Consider the following 19,670-nt stretch of genomic DNA (forward strand, 5'->3'; position numbering starts at 1 on the left):
ACATGGCACCTCATGGCAAAGCACTCTCTGAGGATCTGAAAAAAAGAATTGTTGCTCTACATAAAGATGACCTAGGCTATAAGAAGATTACCAAGACCCTGACACTGAGCTGCAGCACAGTGGCCAAGACCATACAGCGGTTTAACAGGACAGGTTCCACTCAGAACAGGCCTCGCCATGGTTGACCAAAGAAGTTGAGTGCACGTGCTCAGCGTCATTTCCAGAGGTTGTCTTTGGGAAATAGATGTATGAGTGCTGCCAGCATTGCTGCAGAGGTTGAAGGGGTGGGGGGTCAGCCTGTCAGTGCTCAGACCATACAACGTACACTGCATCAAATTGGTCTGCATGTCTGTCGTCCCAGAAGGAAGCCTCTTCTAAAGATGATGCACAAGAAAGCCCGCAAACAGTTTGCTGAAGACAAGCAGACTAAGGACATGGATTACTGGAACCAGTTCCTGTGGTCTGATGAGACCAAGATAAACTTATTTGGTTCAGACTGTGTCAAGCGTGTGTGGGGGCAACCAGGTGAGGAGTACAAAGACAAGTGTATCTTGCCTACAGTCAAGCATGGTGGTGGGAGTGTCATGGTCTGGGGCTGCATGAGTGCTGCCGGCACTGGGGAGCTACAGTTCATTGAGGGAACCATGAATGCCAGCATGTACTGTGACATACTGAAGCAGAGCATGATCCCCTCCCTTCGGAGACTGGGCCGCAGGGCAGTATTCCAACATGATAACGACCCCAAACACACCTCCAAGACGACAACTGCCTTGCTAAAGAAGCTGAGGGTGAAGGTGATGGACTAAACCCTATTGAGCATCTGTGGGACATCCTCAAAAGGAAGGTGGAGGAGCACAAGGTCTCTAAGATCCACCAGCTCCGTGATGTCATCATGGAGGAGTGGAAGAGGACTCCAGTGGCAACTTGTGAAGCTCTGGTGAGCTCCATGCCCAAGAGGTTAGGGCAGTGCTGGAAAATAATGGTGGCCACACAAAATATTGACAATTTTGGCCCAACTGGGACATTTTCACTTAGGGGTGTACTCACTTTTGTTGCCAGCGGTTTAGACATTAATGTCTGTGTGTTGAGTTATTTTGAGGGGTCAGCAAATTTACACTGTTACACAAGCTGTACACTCACTACTTTACATTGTAGCAAAGTGTCTTTTCTTCAGTGTTGTCACATGAAAAGATATAATCAAATATTTACAAAAATGTGAGGGGTGTACTCACTTTTGTGAGATACCGTATATACGTTATTGACTGACAAGGTAAAAACCTGTTGAAGTAGTAAACAAGCAAGCAAAAACTAAACACATTTTAAGTAAATTATTAGCCCTTGATGTTCTGTCATTTTATCAGCATGGATGCTAATTAACCACATTATGTCTTTATCTCTGATTTAAAATAAATAAATAAATAAATAAATAACCTCAATTTTTGTTTTAAAAAAAGCGCTTTAACACTTTTTGTGAACAATTAAAGGCAGGTTTTCTTACATTCAATGTTGAAAAGTGATTTTAAAAAACAAAAAGGTTAAATGGCACTGCAATCACAGAGTGACTCGGATAATGTCTGATAATCTTCTGTAAGGCTTCTGAATGCATAAGTCGCACATTTTGATTCAGATTGTTGCTGCACTTCATTATTTTTAGGCGAACAGCGAGCATATTACACACGTGGTGACTTTGCTCTTATTTAGTGGTGATTGATTTTTCACAGTTTGCAAAGACTCATTGAGCATAATTGATTAGCTTCATTAAAAGCACATGTAAATACAGAAAAAACAGCAAACTGGCACACACATTAATTTTGAGTGCATGGTTTATCACATATATTAATTTTATAGAGTAAAAAAACAATGTTTGGGCTAAAGGATGCCATTTTTAAAATGTCATTTAAGTCATCAATTATTGTTGATTTTAAAGTAATTAAGCTATAGGAGTTAAAACTGAAGATTTAACATGTTACACTTTTAAAACTGGATGTAGGAGCTAAATACAGTGAAACACTGTCCAGTTCTGTGCCCAAGCTTAATTTGTCAAAAATTTTATACTTAAATAAACACATTCATATCATATTATAATGCATTCATAAGACATTATACACATTGTTATAATTATTGTCATAAATATATATACCCTAATTATAATTTATAAAAAATCATTACACTTTATAGCTACCTTTGTGCCTATTGTGCATTTTAAATCTTTTTAAAAGATTACTTATAAGTAGTTTACATAACACTTTATTATATCACTTTGCATAGTGCACTATGAGAAGCTACATTATAATATCATTATAATGTGTTATAAGCACTACTTATAATGCATTTGTGTAATAATTTAGAAATGCATTACATACAAGGCTACAAACTGTAATGCCTTTTCAGAAATAATAATATTCATGTGTATAATGCCTTATGAATGCATTGTCATATAACCACACGTTAGTCAAATCAATAAGCAGTAACCCTTCCTATGAATCCTGTGTTCATAATGCGTCATAAATGCTTCAATAACAATTTATATTACTGTACACATTTGCAGTATAATGCTTGTATAAATGCTCATAAATAGTCATATCTACATGACCAATACTTTACAAAGAATGATTATATGATGTCCTAACGTATTATATCTGTTCCTAAGAACAATGTAACAATATAAAAGACATTAAATAAGCCTGTAATTACATGCCATAGTTCTGTAATATGCGTTAATACATTAATACAGACTAAAGTAGAGCACAAATGGATTGGAGAACCAAAGGTATGTGTGTGTTATAAAGCATTATTATGTAAAAAAAGGAAGACTAAACACCTTGATAAACATTAGTGAACAGATATTATAATGCGTCATGTAACCTGAAATAACCTGAAACCTATATATAACTATATATAATTAGCAAGCATATGTTAATCATCGTGAGGTGCTATGTATACTATATTACGTGTTATAAGCTATAAATAAGGAATTAAACATGATAAAAAAGTTTATTACATTCCTGTTATTGCATGTCATGAAGTGTTTTATTCCTCTTTTATGACAGCAGTTGAGCTACGATTACAATATTTTATTTATTAAAGAATGGCACTCATACTTTTGATCTATTTATAGTTACATTTGTATGTGAAACATGTTATAGTAGCTCTAACCAATTGTTTCCTCACCCACCTCTTTGTTCTCATAACTTGCCACGTTACTGAAAAACTGCAATAAGCGTAAAGCGTAGATTCGGAAAACGTAAAGTTACAGTTTTACCTCGGACACTGGAACGTCTCATCATAATAAACTTAACGTAGGAATCATACAGAAAATGTAAACCAATCGCTTAAAATTGGAATAACTTTAACATCCAAACTCACTAATTTTTACAGAACAGAAAACAAAGCAGCTCAACAACACTTAGCCAAGTGCACAGATAATTGGTAAGGACGGTGAAGTCCATTCCCCAGCAGGTACGGGCCACCCTGCGAGGATGGTGTAGGACCCACAGCGGTGTGTGGTGTAGTTTAGATTAAACTGCCCCTCTCACAGAGCTTCATTAAACCGTGCAACTCAGCCCATGACTGATGACACAGGACCATCGCTGGCCTTTTCTCCTGCCTTTACTGCTAAACCAAATTATAGCACAGGGAAAAAAACACTACAATTTACACACCACTGACTGCTACTGTGGCTCCTCTTAAAAAATTCTTCTTATTTACATGATATAGTAATAGTAAAAGATTATATTTATTTTATTTAATTATTTACACTGCGAAAATGATATCTTTGCAATTGAAGATATCTAGAAGATATCAAAGAGAAGTAAATTTTCCAATATTTCTCATTATAATTATTCCTATTCTTATATTATCAGCAAATCATTGTGGCTCTTTCTCAAAATAAGTGGAGGAAATGAGCCAAATTATCTGCCAACAGACAAATTCAAGCTTGAAATGATTCAAAATGTCTAGAAATATGCGTAATCATCTTATATTTGTTTAAAGACAATCTAATAAAGAGAAACCTGACTTATCACTTACAGAACATTTCACCATATCAGTGATTATGATTTTCTAGGCAATCTGGGCCTCTGTGAGTACATGTATGTGGAAGAGGGTAGATAGCGCTTTTCTCCAGTGAAGCAGCATGAGCAGCAGTTGGAATAACATGGATGTTTTTTGGTCTCATGTGTCTCTGAGGAAGTATGTGTCAGCCTTCAGCCTGCTCAGGGGTAGTAGTTGAATTGGGTGGTAGATGGGAATTGGCAGGTGCCCAAATTGGGAAGAATGCGGGGGGGGGGGGGTGGCTGATGGCTTTTAGGTGACATGGATACTGCTGAATTCACAACTATTTGGAGTCTGTGGAATGTGGTAGAGCTAACAGCTCCTTTGCATTAATTCCCAGCCATCATCAGCTTGCACTTCTTTGAACGTTGTCCTAACACACAGTATGTTTGACTCTTGTAGTCATTAGTGTTTCCAGCCATCACAGCCTCATTCATCACCTCATATTCCACACACTTTCAGTACAGCAGCTAATTAAAGTGCTCTGAGGCTCGGCTTCTGCTTCTACCGACATGCATTTCTGTTAATTATACCAACATGCTGTCCAAGTCACTGGACAATGATTCATCGGGAAGTGCAGATGTATGGTGCAGTATGAATGTGTTTATTACACACACACACACACACACACACACACACACAGAAAGACATGCACAATAACACAACATAAAAACATGCATAAACACACATACATCGCATGATTTGGGAGGTGGAAGGAAACCGGAGGAAACCCACATGGACATGCGGAGAACATGCTGTAACTCAAGCTCGGGATCAAACCAAAGACCCTGAAGCTACTAGACGTGAGCATGCAAAATTATTGGCACCCCAAAGGTAATATTTTGTGACATCCCCCCTGGAGTTTGAACTGCTCTGAGTCTCTTCCTGTGATGTCTAACAAAATTGGAGAAACTTCTAGATGATCTTGGAAACTCCTCCATGCAGAACATTTCAAGCTTTTAAAAAAAAAAATATAGGTTTGCTCATGTGGACGATTTCACTCCAGACCTAAAGCCAGATGATGAAGATAAGGAATTAGGAGCTCACAGGAAATCAATCTAACCCCTAGAGCTGAGAAAAACTCCTCATTGCTGTGGTTTCAGATGTTCCTCTGTTTTTCTATGTATGTGTGTGTGTGTGTGTGTGTGTGTATGTGTGTGTGTGTGTGTGTGAGTGTGTGTGTGTATGCACTGGGGCCTTTGGAGATGGTGCACTTGAAGCAAACCTCCATCGCCCATCCATCACTAAATATCCATAGCATTTTTGCTGGGGTCCGAGAGCTCCATTTGAAGAAAATTGAGCAGATTTGAGATGAAGAGGCGCTCTGGAGGAATTTGAGAGCGTTTGAGGATTATGACGGGTTTATTCACAGCATACGGCCTGGCTCCAGACGCCTCTGATGCCTTAGGAGGCATGGCTCAGCTGAGGGCTCCAATAAATAGAGATGAGAGCGATAACAAAAGAATGCAGGTCACACATTTGAGCAAAGCTTGTGTCTTCTTTGTCAAATAAAATATACTTTCTATATAACCAAAATACAAATCATGATCCGGTTATCCCAGTGATGGAAAAATAAATAATACTTTATTAAAACAAGGAAACTGTGGTTTATTTATCTTCAAATGAAGGGCTAATTGTGTAAAAAATCTTCAGTTTTATTCGTATAGTGCTTTTAACAATGCACATTGTCCCAAAGCAGTTTACCGGAAATATATCAATTTAGAATATGTATTCAGAATAATTAGTGGTTAGCACGTTCGCCTCACACCTCCAGGGTCCGGGGTTCGATTCCCGCCAGGGCCATGTGTGTGCGGAGTTTGCATGTTATCCCCGTGCTGTGGGGGTTTCCTCCAGGTACTCCGGTTTCCTCCCCCAGTCCAAAGACATGCATGGTAGGCTGATTGGCATGTCCAAAGTGTCTGTAGTGTGTGAGTGTGTATGTGATTGTGCCCTGTGATGGACTGGCACCCTGTCCAGGGTGTACCCTGCCCTGTGCCCGATGTTCCCTGGGATAGGCTCCAGGTTCCCCCGCGACCCTGAAGAAGGAGTAAGCGGTAGAAGATGGATGGATGGATGGAATTTGTACCTAATGAGCAAGCCGGTGGCGATGGTGGCAAGGAAAAACTTTCTTAGATGATATGAGGAAGACACCTTGAGAAGAACCAGACTAGACTCAAAAGGGAACCCATCCTCATCTGGGTGACACCAGATAGTGCGATTATCAATAAATAAATCTCTTCTATAAATGTGCTAATTGGTCAAATAGTGCAGTTGTGTAATCAGGAGGTTCATTACAGTTTTTACATGAAGTCTGTTTTGTTGAATTTCTCCACTGTTCACTGATGAAGACTTGAGTGCAAAACTGTTTCTGGTAATTGCAGTGTTAAAGCCATAATAGTGTAACTGTTCATATGAATTGAGGTCCAAAGCCATCTTTATGGTTTTAAAGTGGGACCATCCTTGGTAATCTCAATGATCTTTAGGCTGCATCATGTGCAGCCATCCTCAGCAGCAGCATGTGACTTCCAATTGATGAGAACTCCAACTAGAAGTAGGGCATCAGGATGGGATCAGGCAGGTCCAGAGAGCAGAAGGGGTCAGGGTCACTGGTAAAACTATCTGATAATATAAAGAAAGAGAATCTTCCATGAAGATATAACAATTTATTTAATGACATGCGGAACAGGCCTAGATTTCTGGATCTGTAACTGATTAGAAATCCTTACAGACAAGTTACATATGGATATTCACGTGATTCACAAGTGGTTTTTAGACATATTGGGTTTTCATATGTAGTACATATGAATTTTTCACGTTTCATTGATGTAAATTTTTCATATACAGTATAGTAGACTTTTCACATGTAGTGCATGCTTTTCCTTTTTATGTGTGTGGTTTTATTATTATAATTTATTAAATAGAAATGATTAAATCATTTTCAATTCATGTGTCTTTTCCACATGTATGGCATATGGTTTCATATTTAAGACGTGATTTTTCTCACATGAATAATTCTTTTCACGTGTCATAACGTTGAGTACACGAATGCTTTCTGAGAGCATAACCTGGTTAAATGTACTGTTCGCATAGTCACGTAAAATGGATGATTTTTACCCCCCTGCATGGTAATAAACAGATTTTCTGAAATAATAGAAACCATTAGATTCCGGTGGAAAAATATCTGAATATGTGAACCATTAGGCCAAATCCCTTGAGTAAGTAAATCATCGCTTTTTCGCCCAGCAAGTTAACCATTTTTAGTCACTTACCATGTACAGTAACCATGTTGACCATGCAGTAGCGTAATTTGTATGAACGTTGTGTACAAAATCCAAGAAGACCACACAGGCATATATAAAATCGTATAAAAACGTGGGGGGAGAAACTCATCAATAAGCAAAAATAAAGCAGAGGCGCCATCTAGTGTTAGATTTGTCAAGTGTTCAACTGACAGACGTCTAATTAGAAAGAAATACATACTTAATAACAGTGAAGACATACTGATATATAGGCTAGTTAGCACGTTTGCCGAATCTGGCCTCTGCACCGTGTGCACGGAGTTTGCATGGGTTTCCTCCGGGTACTCTGGTTTCTCCCCAATACAAAGACATGCATTGTAAGCTGACTGGCATCTCTAAATGGTCCGTAGTGTGTGAATGTGTGTGTGAGTTCCCAGGTATAGGTGTGCAGAGTTTGCATGTTCTCCCCGTGCTGCGGGGGTTTCCTCCGGGTACTCCGGTTTCCTCCCCCAGTCCAAAGACATGCATGGTAGGCTGATTGGCATGTCCAAAGTGTCCGTAGTGTGTGAATGTGTGTGTGAGTGTGTATGTGATTGTGCCCTGCGATGGACTGGCACCCTGTCCAGGGTGTACTCCGCCTTGTGCCCGATGCTCCCTGGGATAGGCTCCAGGTTCCCTGAAAAGGAGTAAGCAGTAGAAGATGGATGGATGGATGGATGGAGGCTCCTGGCTCCCTGTAACCCTGTGTAGGAAAGGCGGTGTGGAAAATGGATGGGATAATATAATATAATAAGCACAAACATTTATGCTTTCTATTTGATCGATTTTATTAAGCACAGAGTACATTTTAAGGCTATAATTACTTTTAAAAAATTATGCCTTGCATTCAAAGCTCTGGCTTTATGTATATAAAATGGTCCTAGAAGAAAGAATAATTTAAGTGCTTTATCAATAACAGTATTGCTTGTTTAAGTAATGTGAAGACAAAAAAAAATTAATTCAAGACTTCCTCTCTTCGTATAGTGGCCATTGTAAATGCTGTAACCTTTTAGTATAATGTCTGAGGTCATGTTGAGAGACATGAGCAAAGCAAAATGCATTAAATGTTAATTGATGCTATTGTTTATGTTGCTTTTACTGGCATCCATTCATATATAATCTTGAAGTCAAATCTGTTTGGAAATGACACACTGCATGATAAAATAAACTGCAGTAGCCCTGAAGTCAAACAAATAAAATAAAATAAAATATAATAAAATTAAAATAAATGCAAATAAAATAAATACTCGACGGCTTGGAACCAATCACGATCAAGATTAGAGGATGACGACATGGAAACCGTTAGTCACACTTGTGTGCTAATTTTGTTAGCTAAATAATTTAGTGATAAACAAATTTGTACATTTTGACAGAGGTTTTAGTTGTGGTCGAATAAAAGTGTGTGCGTGTGTTTTTTTTTTTTTTTAAAAAATGATAATACAAATAGAGACTGTGATATTAAAGCCCAACTCGTGTCCAGCTAGTTTAGTTATAGTTACTTTTGGATTTCTGATAGCTGATTTAGCTAATGTTAGGCTTTTTGGAGTGGCACGAGGACATGGGGGCGTTTCCTAGTACTTATATGAGGGTAACGGTGTAGAAATATTCCCAATTTTTCTGTTTATATTTTCCTAAGTTTAACATTAATAATGCATAATTATACACATATTAATAGCTGAAAATGTATAATAAAATAGACATTCAAATGAATCTACATCCGTTATGTCAAAGGGGCGGGTCCTGGTCCTCTTGACTCCGCCCTGATGCTCTAATGACAGCGTCAGGAAAATGGCGGCGAGCTGTGAAGTGAATTGAGGATGTCAACATTGCGCTTTTCCTCCTGAGACAAGTGACGCTTTTTCTTTCTTCGCGTCATTAACACAGCCAGGGTTGTAGCTTAGAAAGTTGCACCCCTGTTTGGACCAAAACGACGCCTGGCATATTTTTTTAATAATTATTTTATAGTGCTATGTTTTGAAAGTCCATTTAAGCTAGCTAACGGTTAACTAGCCGCCTGCACGAGCCTTAAAGAGAAAAGCGTTCGACGTGCCGTAAAGAGAACTTTTCCCTACACTTTTCGTGTCGTAAAGTAGTGCTTGTAATGTTTTTCTCGTTTAAATTCATTCCCGTGGCTCGCTAAGTAAATGCGTAGAGAGTCGTTTGCGCCAGTGTGATCTTTTTCCCCCTCTACAACCCCGTCAGCTGGAAGTGCAGACTCGGCGGATGCTGTCCGCATCTCTGTCGCACTTTTAAAGGGGGCACATATCAGGCAGGACTGCTGAACAGGGAGGAGGAGGGGGGATTTATTTATTTTATTTTATTTTATTTTATTTTATTTTATTTTATTTTATTTTATTTATTTATTTTACACTGGTGCTGGTTCAGAAGCCATGGCTCACTCGCCGGTGCAGGGCAGTTTACCCGGCATACAGGTAAGAGGATCTGTCTTAATCACATACCTGAACTGATCACATATCACATCAAGCTGCTCGTGCACAGCTGTCATTACTGTTCTGTTTATTTACCAGGCTGCTGCACACTCTCAGCTCTTTTCAGGGGAAGTAGCTAATGCTCTAAAAGTCACCTGACCATATAAACTAATTTTCTTACCAAATGCATGAATAAGGTGAGAACTCCAACCAGAAGCAGGGTATCAGGATGGATCAGACAGGTCCAGAGAGCAGAAGGGGTCAGGATCACTGGTATCTCAGGAGATATAATATATTAGAATAAAACACAGTATAGAGTATAGCATAATAAAGTAGATTATAATAGAGTAGTATTGAATACAGTAGACTAGAATAGAGCAAAACAATAGGGTGTAATGGAACACAATAGAATAGAGTATAAGAATTAGGGCTGCAACTAATTTTTATTTCCATAATCGATTAGTTGACCAATTATTTATTTATTTATTTATTTATTTCGATTAATCGGATGGGGTAGGGCAAACTTTCAATGCACTTATTTTTTATGGATGCACAAAAAGCACCAAATTAAACTACAGTCCTAAATTAATAATATATATTCTGGTGTGTGTGTGTATTGGGTTCTGTTCTGTTTTGGACAAACAGTTTTGTAAAGTTTTAGTCTGAAGTTTATATTTGTAACACTCAGTTTGTGGATTTTATTTTAAATAAACAAAATTATTATTATTATTCATTTACGACTCGCGTTTAATTCGGTGCTTTTTGTGCATCCATAAAAAACAACGCATAAATAAATATACAATGTAAACTAAAATAAATGAATAAAATAAATGAATGAATAATATATATATACACACACACATTTTATATATATATATATATATATATATATATATATATATATATATATATAAAATAAGAGGGTAGAATAGAGTAGAGAATAATGTATAATAGAGCACAGTATAATAGAGTAAGAATAGAATGCACTTGAGTAGAGTAGAATAGAGTATAAGAATATACAGGTGCATCTAAAAAAATTAATTAGAATATCATGGAAAAGGTTTTTTTTTCTTTAATTTAATTTAAAAAGTGGAACTTTCATATATCCTAGATTCATTACACATAAAGTGAAATATTTCAAGTCTTTTTTTGTTTTAAATCTTCATGATTATGGCTTACAGTTCATGGAAATCAAAAATCCAGTATATAAAAATATTAGAATAAAGAATTTATAATACAGAAATGTCGACGTGAGAAGAGCTCTAATCAGCTAATTAACTCAGAACACCTGCAAAAGTTTCCTGAGCCCTTAATCTCTCAGTCTGGTTCAGTACACACAACCACACTCATGGGGAAGATGAAAGTAAATGTTGCATTTCATTTGGAAATCAAGGTCCCAGAGTCTGGTGGAAGAGTGGAGAGGCACAGAATCCAAGTTGCTTGAACTCCAGTGTGAAGATTCCACAGTCAGTTGGTCCACTATGTTTTCTCAAGTCCAGAGTCAATGCAGCGTCTACCAGGAGATATTAGAGCACTTCATGCTTCCATCTGCTGACGAGCTTTATGGAGATGCTGATTTCAATTTCCAGCAGGACTTTGCACTTGCCCACAGTGCCAAAACTACCATAACTGGTTTGCTGAGCATGGTGTTACTGTGCTTGATTGGCCAGCCGACTCGCCTGACCTGAACCCTATAAAGATTCTATGAGAGACACCAGACCCAACAATGGGGTCAGATTGTTACAATACAGACGAGCTGAAGGCCGCTATCAAAGCAACCTGGGCTTCCAGAATAAACACCTCAGCAGTGCCACAGACTGATTGCCTCCATGCCTCGCCGCATTGATGCAGTAATTCATGCAAAAAAATTCTGACCACGTATTGAGTGCACAAATGAACATACTTTTCAGAAGGTCGACATTTCTGTATTATAAATTCTTTATTCTAATATTGTGAGATACTGGATTTTTGATTTCCATGAGCTGTAAGCCATAATAATCAAGATTAAAACAAAAAAAGGCTTGAAATATTTCACTTTGTGTAATAAATCTGGAATATATAAAAGCTCCACTTTTTTATAATTAAATTACGGGAAAAAATGAACTTTTCTACAATATTCTAATTTTTTGAGATGCACCTGTAGTAGAGTATAATAGAACACACTAGAATAGAGTAGAGTATAAGAATAGAATATAGACTATAATAGAGCACAGTAGAATAGAGTATAAAAGTAGAGTAGAGTATAAGAATAGAGGATAAGAATAGAGTATAAGAGCAGAATACAGTGAAGAGTAGAATAGAGGATAAGAATAGAGGATAATGGAGTATAAGAATAAACTTCGGTAGAGTAGAATAGAGTTTTATCTCAATAGAAAGTAATGTATAATCATTTATTTCTTATAGAAAGAGTTTGTCTTTGGTCACGGCACCACAAACAAGCTCTTTACATGTTCACAAAATTCTATAATCTGTATCCAGAATACAGACCAAATGAGGCAGTGTTAATGAGGAGTCTGGAACTGACATGAAGGAAAAGGTTATGGCTAGAGCGACTCGCTTTTATTACTGAACATTACTGTAAATTTACTTCCTGTGATGAGGTGTGTTGGTAAGGGCTCTCTGCACTAGAAATGATGGCTCAGTCACATTTGCACGTCGGTGCAGTGATGTCTATTTACAGTGTCCATGGTGATACCAACAGTCCCAAAAATCCAAAAAAGTGCACAAAACACAAAAAAAAGAAACAAAAAGGAATATATATATATATATATATATATATATATATATATATATATATAATATATATATAATGTGTACACACACAACGACTGTGTGTGTGTATGTTAGAAATAAACTGCAACCTTGAGCATTGTGACACACCACTCCCTCAGGCAGGAAGTTAAGCAACTGCTCTGCAATCACAAAAATACACACGCACACACTGACATTTACAGGCTTTAGCTATAAGTAACTCTTTACGACCATGCAGTACAATACAGTTCCTAAGTACGGTTCCTAAAGCACACATCTCAGTAGTTTAGCTCCACAACAGCTAAATATAAAATTAAAACAATTGCTTGTTATATATTTCTAGTCCTGCCAACAAATCTACAGCGAAGCCGTTTCAAGGCAGGAAAAAGTCAGACAGAAGAACTTTAACGCTCTATATATGTAAGATGCAGCTCAGGTTGCCAGTAAAGCTAAAACTCCCCCTTGCAGAGTTTGCGAGCCGACCCCGAGGAGCTGTTCACCAAGCTGGAGCGCATTGGCAAGGGCTCATTCGGCGAGGTCTTCAAAGGTATCGACAATCGCACGCAGAAGGTGGTGGCCATCAAGATCATCGACCTGGAGGAGGCCGAGGACGAGATCGAGGACATCCAGCAGGAGATCACCGTACTGAGCCAGTGTGACAGCCCCTTCGTCACCAAATACTACGGCTCCTACCTCAAAGTGAGCAGCACGTTAAAGATCACCAGTCTCCGCAAAACACGTACCCTGAAATGTTTTACACGACTTATAATGCAACCAGAATTATTGGCCCCCTATATAAAAATAAACATAGATGAGTCACTTATAACGTTATAGGGAAAACAAATCTGACAATTCAGTGGTTGGTTGGTTCGTCGATTGATTGATTATTTATTTGTTTGTTTTTTATTTATTTGTTTACTTATCTATTTATAGTCTTATCTTATACTCCCCTTTTTGGAGCATGGTAAGGACTTTTGTTTGCAAATATATAAAGTTAAATTATTTTGTACTGTTACAGCCATTCCTAAGAGAGGAAGGAAGAGAGAGAAAAAAAGGAAGGAAAGAAAATAAAGTGGGAGGAAAAACAAAACAAACGCAGAATTTAAAAAGAAAAGAAAAAGGAGAGAGAAAAATATTTTACTATTCTACAAAAAAGAAAATACTAATAAAGCTTAGACTCTGAATAGGCCCAAAGCAAACTTCTTATTTTTGTTAAACTTTTAAGCAATATTTTTCCATGAAAACCCTCACACATGTGGCATATTATTATCTAAATAATATATTTATAATATTAACTCATTTTTAATTATAATAAAAATATGTTCACCTACTGTAGTTACACTAAACCATTGTAGTTTGCCACCAAAGAAAATAAATATTGATTCATGGTCACATATGCTCTGGTACATGACCTGTAATTAAAGAGCAACTCGGATTATACACACATACACGCGCGCACACGCGCACACAGACACGTTCCCAAGAGCGTAACCTTCAGAGGAAGCTGTTTGTTTGTAAGAGTGTTAATGAGGTTTTGCTCATCTGATTCCTGTCTGGATTCAGGGCTCAAAGCTGTGGATCATTATGGAGTATCTGGGCGGAGGATCGGCGCTGGATTTGGTGAGTAATAACCTGATGCTAAAATTAGTGTTTGGAGAGAAAAGGTTTTTTTTTTTTACATTTTTTTTTACATTTTTTTTTAAGGTTCGCCTTATTGGAGGTTGTGTTTTGCAAATATGTAAATCATATAGCGATTTTACATAACTTAGTCGAATCCCAACCCCTCCAGCCTTAATTTCCCCTTCAGAGTTTTAATAACATTCAGAAAAGCTTTCATAATAAATAGCACATCTTTATTTTAGCACGTGAATTTTCACTTTGTGTACTATAACAGTAGCATTACTATATGGTTTGAATTAAAAAAAAAAAAAATTTTTTTTTTTTTTGTTTTGTAATTGTAATTTTATTAATAAAATTTTAATTTGGGAAAATATATCGAACAAATTAAACCAAATGTTAAACATTTAAAAGAAATTGTTTAAAAAATGTGTGTGTGTGTATATATATATGCATGTATGTGTGTATGTGCATATATATATATATATATATATATATATATATATATATATATATATATATATATATATATATATATATAAATATATAATGTCACATTAAATAATAAATTAATGAACTTATTTATTTACAATATTATATAATTTTGTTAAATAAAGTATTACACTATTTTTCATATTTACATTTCACTTTTTGTAACTTGGGAAAAAATATTAAACAAATTATATTTATTAGTTAATAATTTAAACTTGGAAACAGTATAATAAATAAGTAAAATTGTAAAAAATCATAAATTTTTTTTATTATAGTAAATTTCAATTAGTTTCAGTCACAATCTCACAAAGCCTTTGATCAAATGCTAAGTGTAAACACCCCCCCCCCCCCCCCCCCCCCCGTTTTTTCCAGCTGGAGCCCGGTGCTCTGGACGAGGCGCAGATCGCCACCATCCTGCGGGAAATCCTGAAGGGTCTGGAGTACCTGCACTCTGAGAAGAAAATCCACAGAGATATCAAAGGTACAGCTGACTGATCCTCCATCCTGCTCTCTTACACACTGAGAAATTTCAGTCGCCTCTTTTCTCATACTGATTATATAAATGCAGACAGTTAATCATGTATGCCATGTAAATGCCTCATTAAAGGATTCCTGAATGTAGGGAAATAAATTTGAGCGTAGAAAACTGTAAAAAAAAAAAAAAAAAAACCCCAAACTTTCAAATCCAAACCCAACAAAGATCGATCTTGGCGGTCTAATATATGGATGTTTTTTACTTTGTTTATTCGTGCAACTTTATGAAATCAGTTTTAAATCAACTTAAAAGAAACTTGTAACAAATTCTATAAATTGTTGCAGTCTCATGCTTTGATAAGATTTTGGCTATATTTATATCATAAACTAGTGTACAGGTTGTACTTCTTTGCCACATGCTGTATTGTATGTTAATATATATTACAATTTAAAGGCTGTTGGATAAACAGAACAAAAAAAACTGACACTGCTGAAATAAATGACTCAACTGAAAAGAAAAAAATAATTCTAATTAATTATAATAATAAATAAATACTTTTTACAGTTTTAAAAATTGTGCACACAATCTTACCATCAAAACAGCTGCTTCTAATCAGAGTTTGTAATTGTTAGTTTTATGCAAAAACAAAACCAAAAAAAAAGATCTCATGATACCTGCAATAATGTCAGAAATGTGTATTGTGACGCAATTTATTACAATATCGATATTCTATCCTCATATCACCCTAACCGAGTTTAAAATATTCATGGCCAGCTGAGGTTTGGGGTTGGATTCCTTTTTTTTTTTTTAACTATTTATTTTATTATTTTGTGAAATGCTTTTACTTCTGTCTTGATTATTGATGAATCAAAATGAGTCGTATGTTTATGCCTACTGCTTGCCTATTTCTGTCTCACTCTCCAATAGAAATAATAAAGAAATGGAGCTACAAACTTTGTGTAGTTAAGAAAACTTTGCAATAAAAATCAAGTTAAAAAAGTGGCCTTTTAAACCAGAAAATTTTCTGATTCTCTGATGTGTGTGTGTGTGTGTGTGTGTTATGTTGTCCAGCGGCCAATGTGTTGCTGTCCGAGCAGGGCGAGGTCAAACTGGCGGACTTTGGTGTAGCGGGCCAGCTGACAGACACACAGATCAAGCGCAACACGTTCGTAGGGACACCTTTCTGGATGGCACCAGAGGTCATTAAACAGTCCTCTTACGACTCAAAGGTCAGCAGGTTTACGCACATGCACACACACATGCTCACATACATACCATGCACGGTGCCACTCAAAATATCCCACTCGGAGTCACTGGGCTTGTTTCGCAGCCATCATTATAGATAAAGTGATTTATTTCTGTAGTGTATGGTAAATATTCTTCTTTATTTATCTAATATTTTCTCTCGCTCTTCACCTCCACCAAAGGCTGATATCTGGTCTCTGGGGATCACGGCGATTGAGTTGGCAAAAGGTGAGCCGCCTCACTCGGACCTGCACCCCATGAAGGTCCTCTTCCTCATCCCAAAGAACAACCCGCCCACGCTGGAGGGCAGCTACAGCAAACCGCTCAAAGAGTTTGTGGAGGCGTGCTTAAACAAGGAGCCCAGTTTTGTAAGTCGGGGTAGCGAACTCTTCAGTTTGGGTTATTAGTTGTAGAAGCTCCTACACCTTTTCATACATGGATTTAACATCGTATTTGAATAGTGTACATGTACAGAACTTTCTTTGTCTTCTCTCTCTCTCAGAGACCCACAGCCAAAGAGTTGCTGAAGCACAAACTGATCGTGCGTTATGCTAAGAAAACATCCTACCTGACCGACCTGATCGACCGATACAAGCAGTGGAAGGCCGAGCAGTGCCGAGAGGACTCTGACGATTCTGATTCGTATGCAGACGATTCTGTCTCATTTGCACATTTTCCCACCCTGTCGGATTTTGAAACTCCAATTAGAAAAATTCCGGACACTGAAATTCCACATTACTCCTAACTGTTTATAGTTAAACCTTACTTAAGGTTCTCTCTCTCTCTCAGAGAAGCGGATGGACAGGCGTCTGGTGGAAACGACTTCAGCAATGACGAGTGGATCTTCACAATTCGCGAAAAAGACCCCAAAAAGCTGCAAAATGGAGCCAATATGGAAGAGCAGGTGCACTTCACATCCTCAAAAGATCTTGCTCCAAATTATTTATTATAGACTTCCTTATTTTAAACTATTTGTGTGTGTTTGTGTGTTCTTGATGCAGGATACACCTCAGAGGCCGCTGTCACAGATCCTATCTACCGTTATCACACCAGTCTTAACAGAGGTACGGCAGAAATATCAGGCACGCTGTTGCTGCTTTTCCACCGCACTGTGTGGTGCTAGTTGATCTCTGCAAGGTTTCTTTCAAGCGCTTTGAGGTCGTTGTGATGGCAGTGAGTCATCAAACAAAGCCAAGGGTGCCAATACTTTCAGGATTGATTAAAAACTGACATTTGCATTGTTTGTCAGTGACGTCAACAAACATGGAAAAGCTCTTAATAGGGCTTTTTGTGAAAATGATTCGCCTCTTGTGTTACACAGAAAAGCTGCTAATTTCCTTTCTATAAAAGAAGACGCCAAACCGTAACTTCCTGGCAGAGGCAAACAAGTTTTGGCCTAAAATAAGTGAGGTACATTAGGAATTGATACGCCGTCAAGCAAGAGACCAAGAGCTGCAAAACAGACCCCAAGGATCAATAATGGGGATTTTACAGTGGGCTTTTCTTTTTTTTTTCCCTTTTTTATTTATTAAACAACAAACGTGCTCATAAGAGCACAGCATGATTCCAAATGTAGTTTCAACAGCACCTTGATTGTACTAAATGGTGATTGTACTAAATGGTATTTTGCCTGCTTTTAATTGTTGTGTTATTTTATTGTTTAATTTTTAGGTATTTCTTACAGCATTTTCATTTTTAACCATTTTATTACAACGTGTGGCAGTTTGGTCAAAGCGAGTTGTTTTGAATGTGTTTATGAATATGTTAACTGTTAAAAGCTTTTTTAACGTTGTTGGATGAGAGGTATTTTACGTGCTTACATTATAAAGGGTGTGTCTTTCTGAACTTGTGTGTGATGGCAGCTGAAAGAGCGGGGCGGCGAATATGCGGTGAAGCCTGACGTGTTGGACGAGTTAGGAGAGGCCATGTTCCTCGCTGAGGAGACGTATCCAGGGATCTCTGATGTCATGGTGACCCAGCTCATACAAAGACTACAGCGGTAAATATTATGGGTTGCGTTTGAAAATTTATTCTTAATTCATTTTGAATTCAATAACGAAACAACTTCCTTTCTGTAAAGGTTCTCCAGAGCCAGGACGTCTTCCTCTTCTCCTCAGTGATCGGATGATCATGCCGAAGCCCCTCCCACCGTGCAGCGAATCACAACACCAGCCGAGTGTCCTCCGAGTAGCGAGAGTCCTTCAAACGCCACAAGCTTCCTGTAGCGCTGTTTGTTTTAACAAACTCACAGACGATGAAGGGGGTGTCTGTGTGTATATCTGGTGCGTGTGTGTATGTAGTGCACATGCGCGCGCACACACATACACACACACACACACACACACACACACACACACACACACGGACTTGACTGCATAGCAAGCGAGTAGCTTCGGGAAGCTACTGCTTCTGTGTTACGACATCAGCAAGTGGAAAAAAAAACATCGCTGAAACCCTTAAATGCAACCATAGCATGGCTCTGATCAAACAGCATGGATGTGTGTGTGTGTGTGTGTGTGTGTGTGTGTGTGTGTGTGTGTGTGTGTGTGTGAGGGAGGGAGGGAGGAGAGCCCTTTCCTTGCAAAAGGAGATATCAAATCTGCATCACCTCGACTAGAAAGAGTTTGGATGCGTGTATAGGCATGTATATACTTTTACACACTCACAGATTGTGTTATTTTTTTTTTTTCCAAACGGATCACTGTGTACAGACGGCCACGCCCTGCTGTAGATATTGTTAGTATTAAAAAAAGAAAAGAGAGAGAAAAGGTAAATATTTAAAACCCGAGCCTCTCAAATGGCCATTACTGAGATTGCCTTGCCTTTTTATTGAATGTATGTTACGTTTTGCGGGTGCTCTGTTTCATTTTAATATAAAAAGAGTTTTACTCATAAAATCATAAATAATGATTTTTATCATATCACGTTTGAAGATTGTGTTTCTTTTCCTGTTCGTGTGTGTGAATGGTTTGCGTTAGACAGAAATCCTTATTCGCTTCAGGGTGGAAAAGAAGGAAAGAAATGCAAGTCATCATGTTTACAGGTGAGTGCGAAAGTGTGTGTACCCTCAAGAAAACCTTTTGGGGGCTGCACATGGTATCAGTTAAAAGATTTGCAACTCTATTTCTAAATAAACATTTTCTCTAATAATATTCTGCCAAATTTTCATATCAGCCTTTGGATCCTCTTAGTAATATTCATAATAAATAAATAACATTATTAATGTGAATATTAAAAATATGAAAATTAATATTCATAATAAAAAAATCTTCACTTTCAATTTCAATTTCAATTCAATTCAATTCAGGTTCAATTTCAATAGTCATTTTA

The 19,670-nt window shown here is 37.5% G+C and overlaps 1 protein-coding gene across 1 annotated transcript; it reads left to right on the forward strand.

Annotated features, from left to right (window-relative positions):
• Positions 1-8,641: 8,641 nt before the first annotated feature.
• stk24b (serine/threonine kinase 24b (STE20 homolog, yeast)) lies at positions 8,642-19,259 on the forward strand. The gene is made up of 11 exons (XM_053638552.1): positions 8,642-9,763; positions 12,980-13,210; positions 14,075-14,131; positions 14,993-15,101; positions 16,167-16,324; positions 16,523-16,708; positions 16,843-16,982; positions 17,130-17,244; positions 17,342-17,404; positions 18,203-18,339; positions 18,421-19,259. The coding sequence occupies exons 1-11, from the start codon at positions 9,722-9,724 to the stop codon at positions 18,458-18,460; spliced, it is 1,278 nt and encodes a 425-aa protein (XP_053494527.1). The 5' UTR covers positions 8,642-9,721; the 3' UTR covers positions 18,461-19,259.
• The last annotated feature ends 411 nt before the right edge of the window (positions 19,260-19,670 follow it).

The sequence above is a fragment of the Ictalurus furcatus genome, chromosome 12 (genome assembly GCF_023375685.1).
Source record: "Ictalurus furcatus strain D&B chromosome 12, Billie_1.0, whole genome shotgun sequence".
Taxonomy (NCBI): domain Eukaryota; kingdom Metazoa; phylum Chordata; class Actinopteri; order Siluriformes; family Ictaluridae; genus Ictalurus; species Ictalurus furcatus.

Coding starts and splice junctions, on each gene's coding strand:
- stk24b (XM_053638552.1), top strand. CDS start 9,722: ATGGCTCACTCGCCGGTGCAGGGCAGTTTACCCGGCATACAG. Junction 9,764..12,979: donor GCAGTTTACCCGGCATACAG/GTAAGAGGATCT, acceptor TCCCCCTTGCAG/AGTTTGCGAGCCGACCCCGA. Junction 13,211..14,074: donor ACTACGGCTCCTACCTCAAA/GTGAGCAGCACG, acceptor GTCTGGATTCAG/GGCTCAAAGCTGTGGATCAT.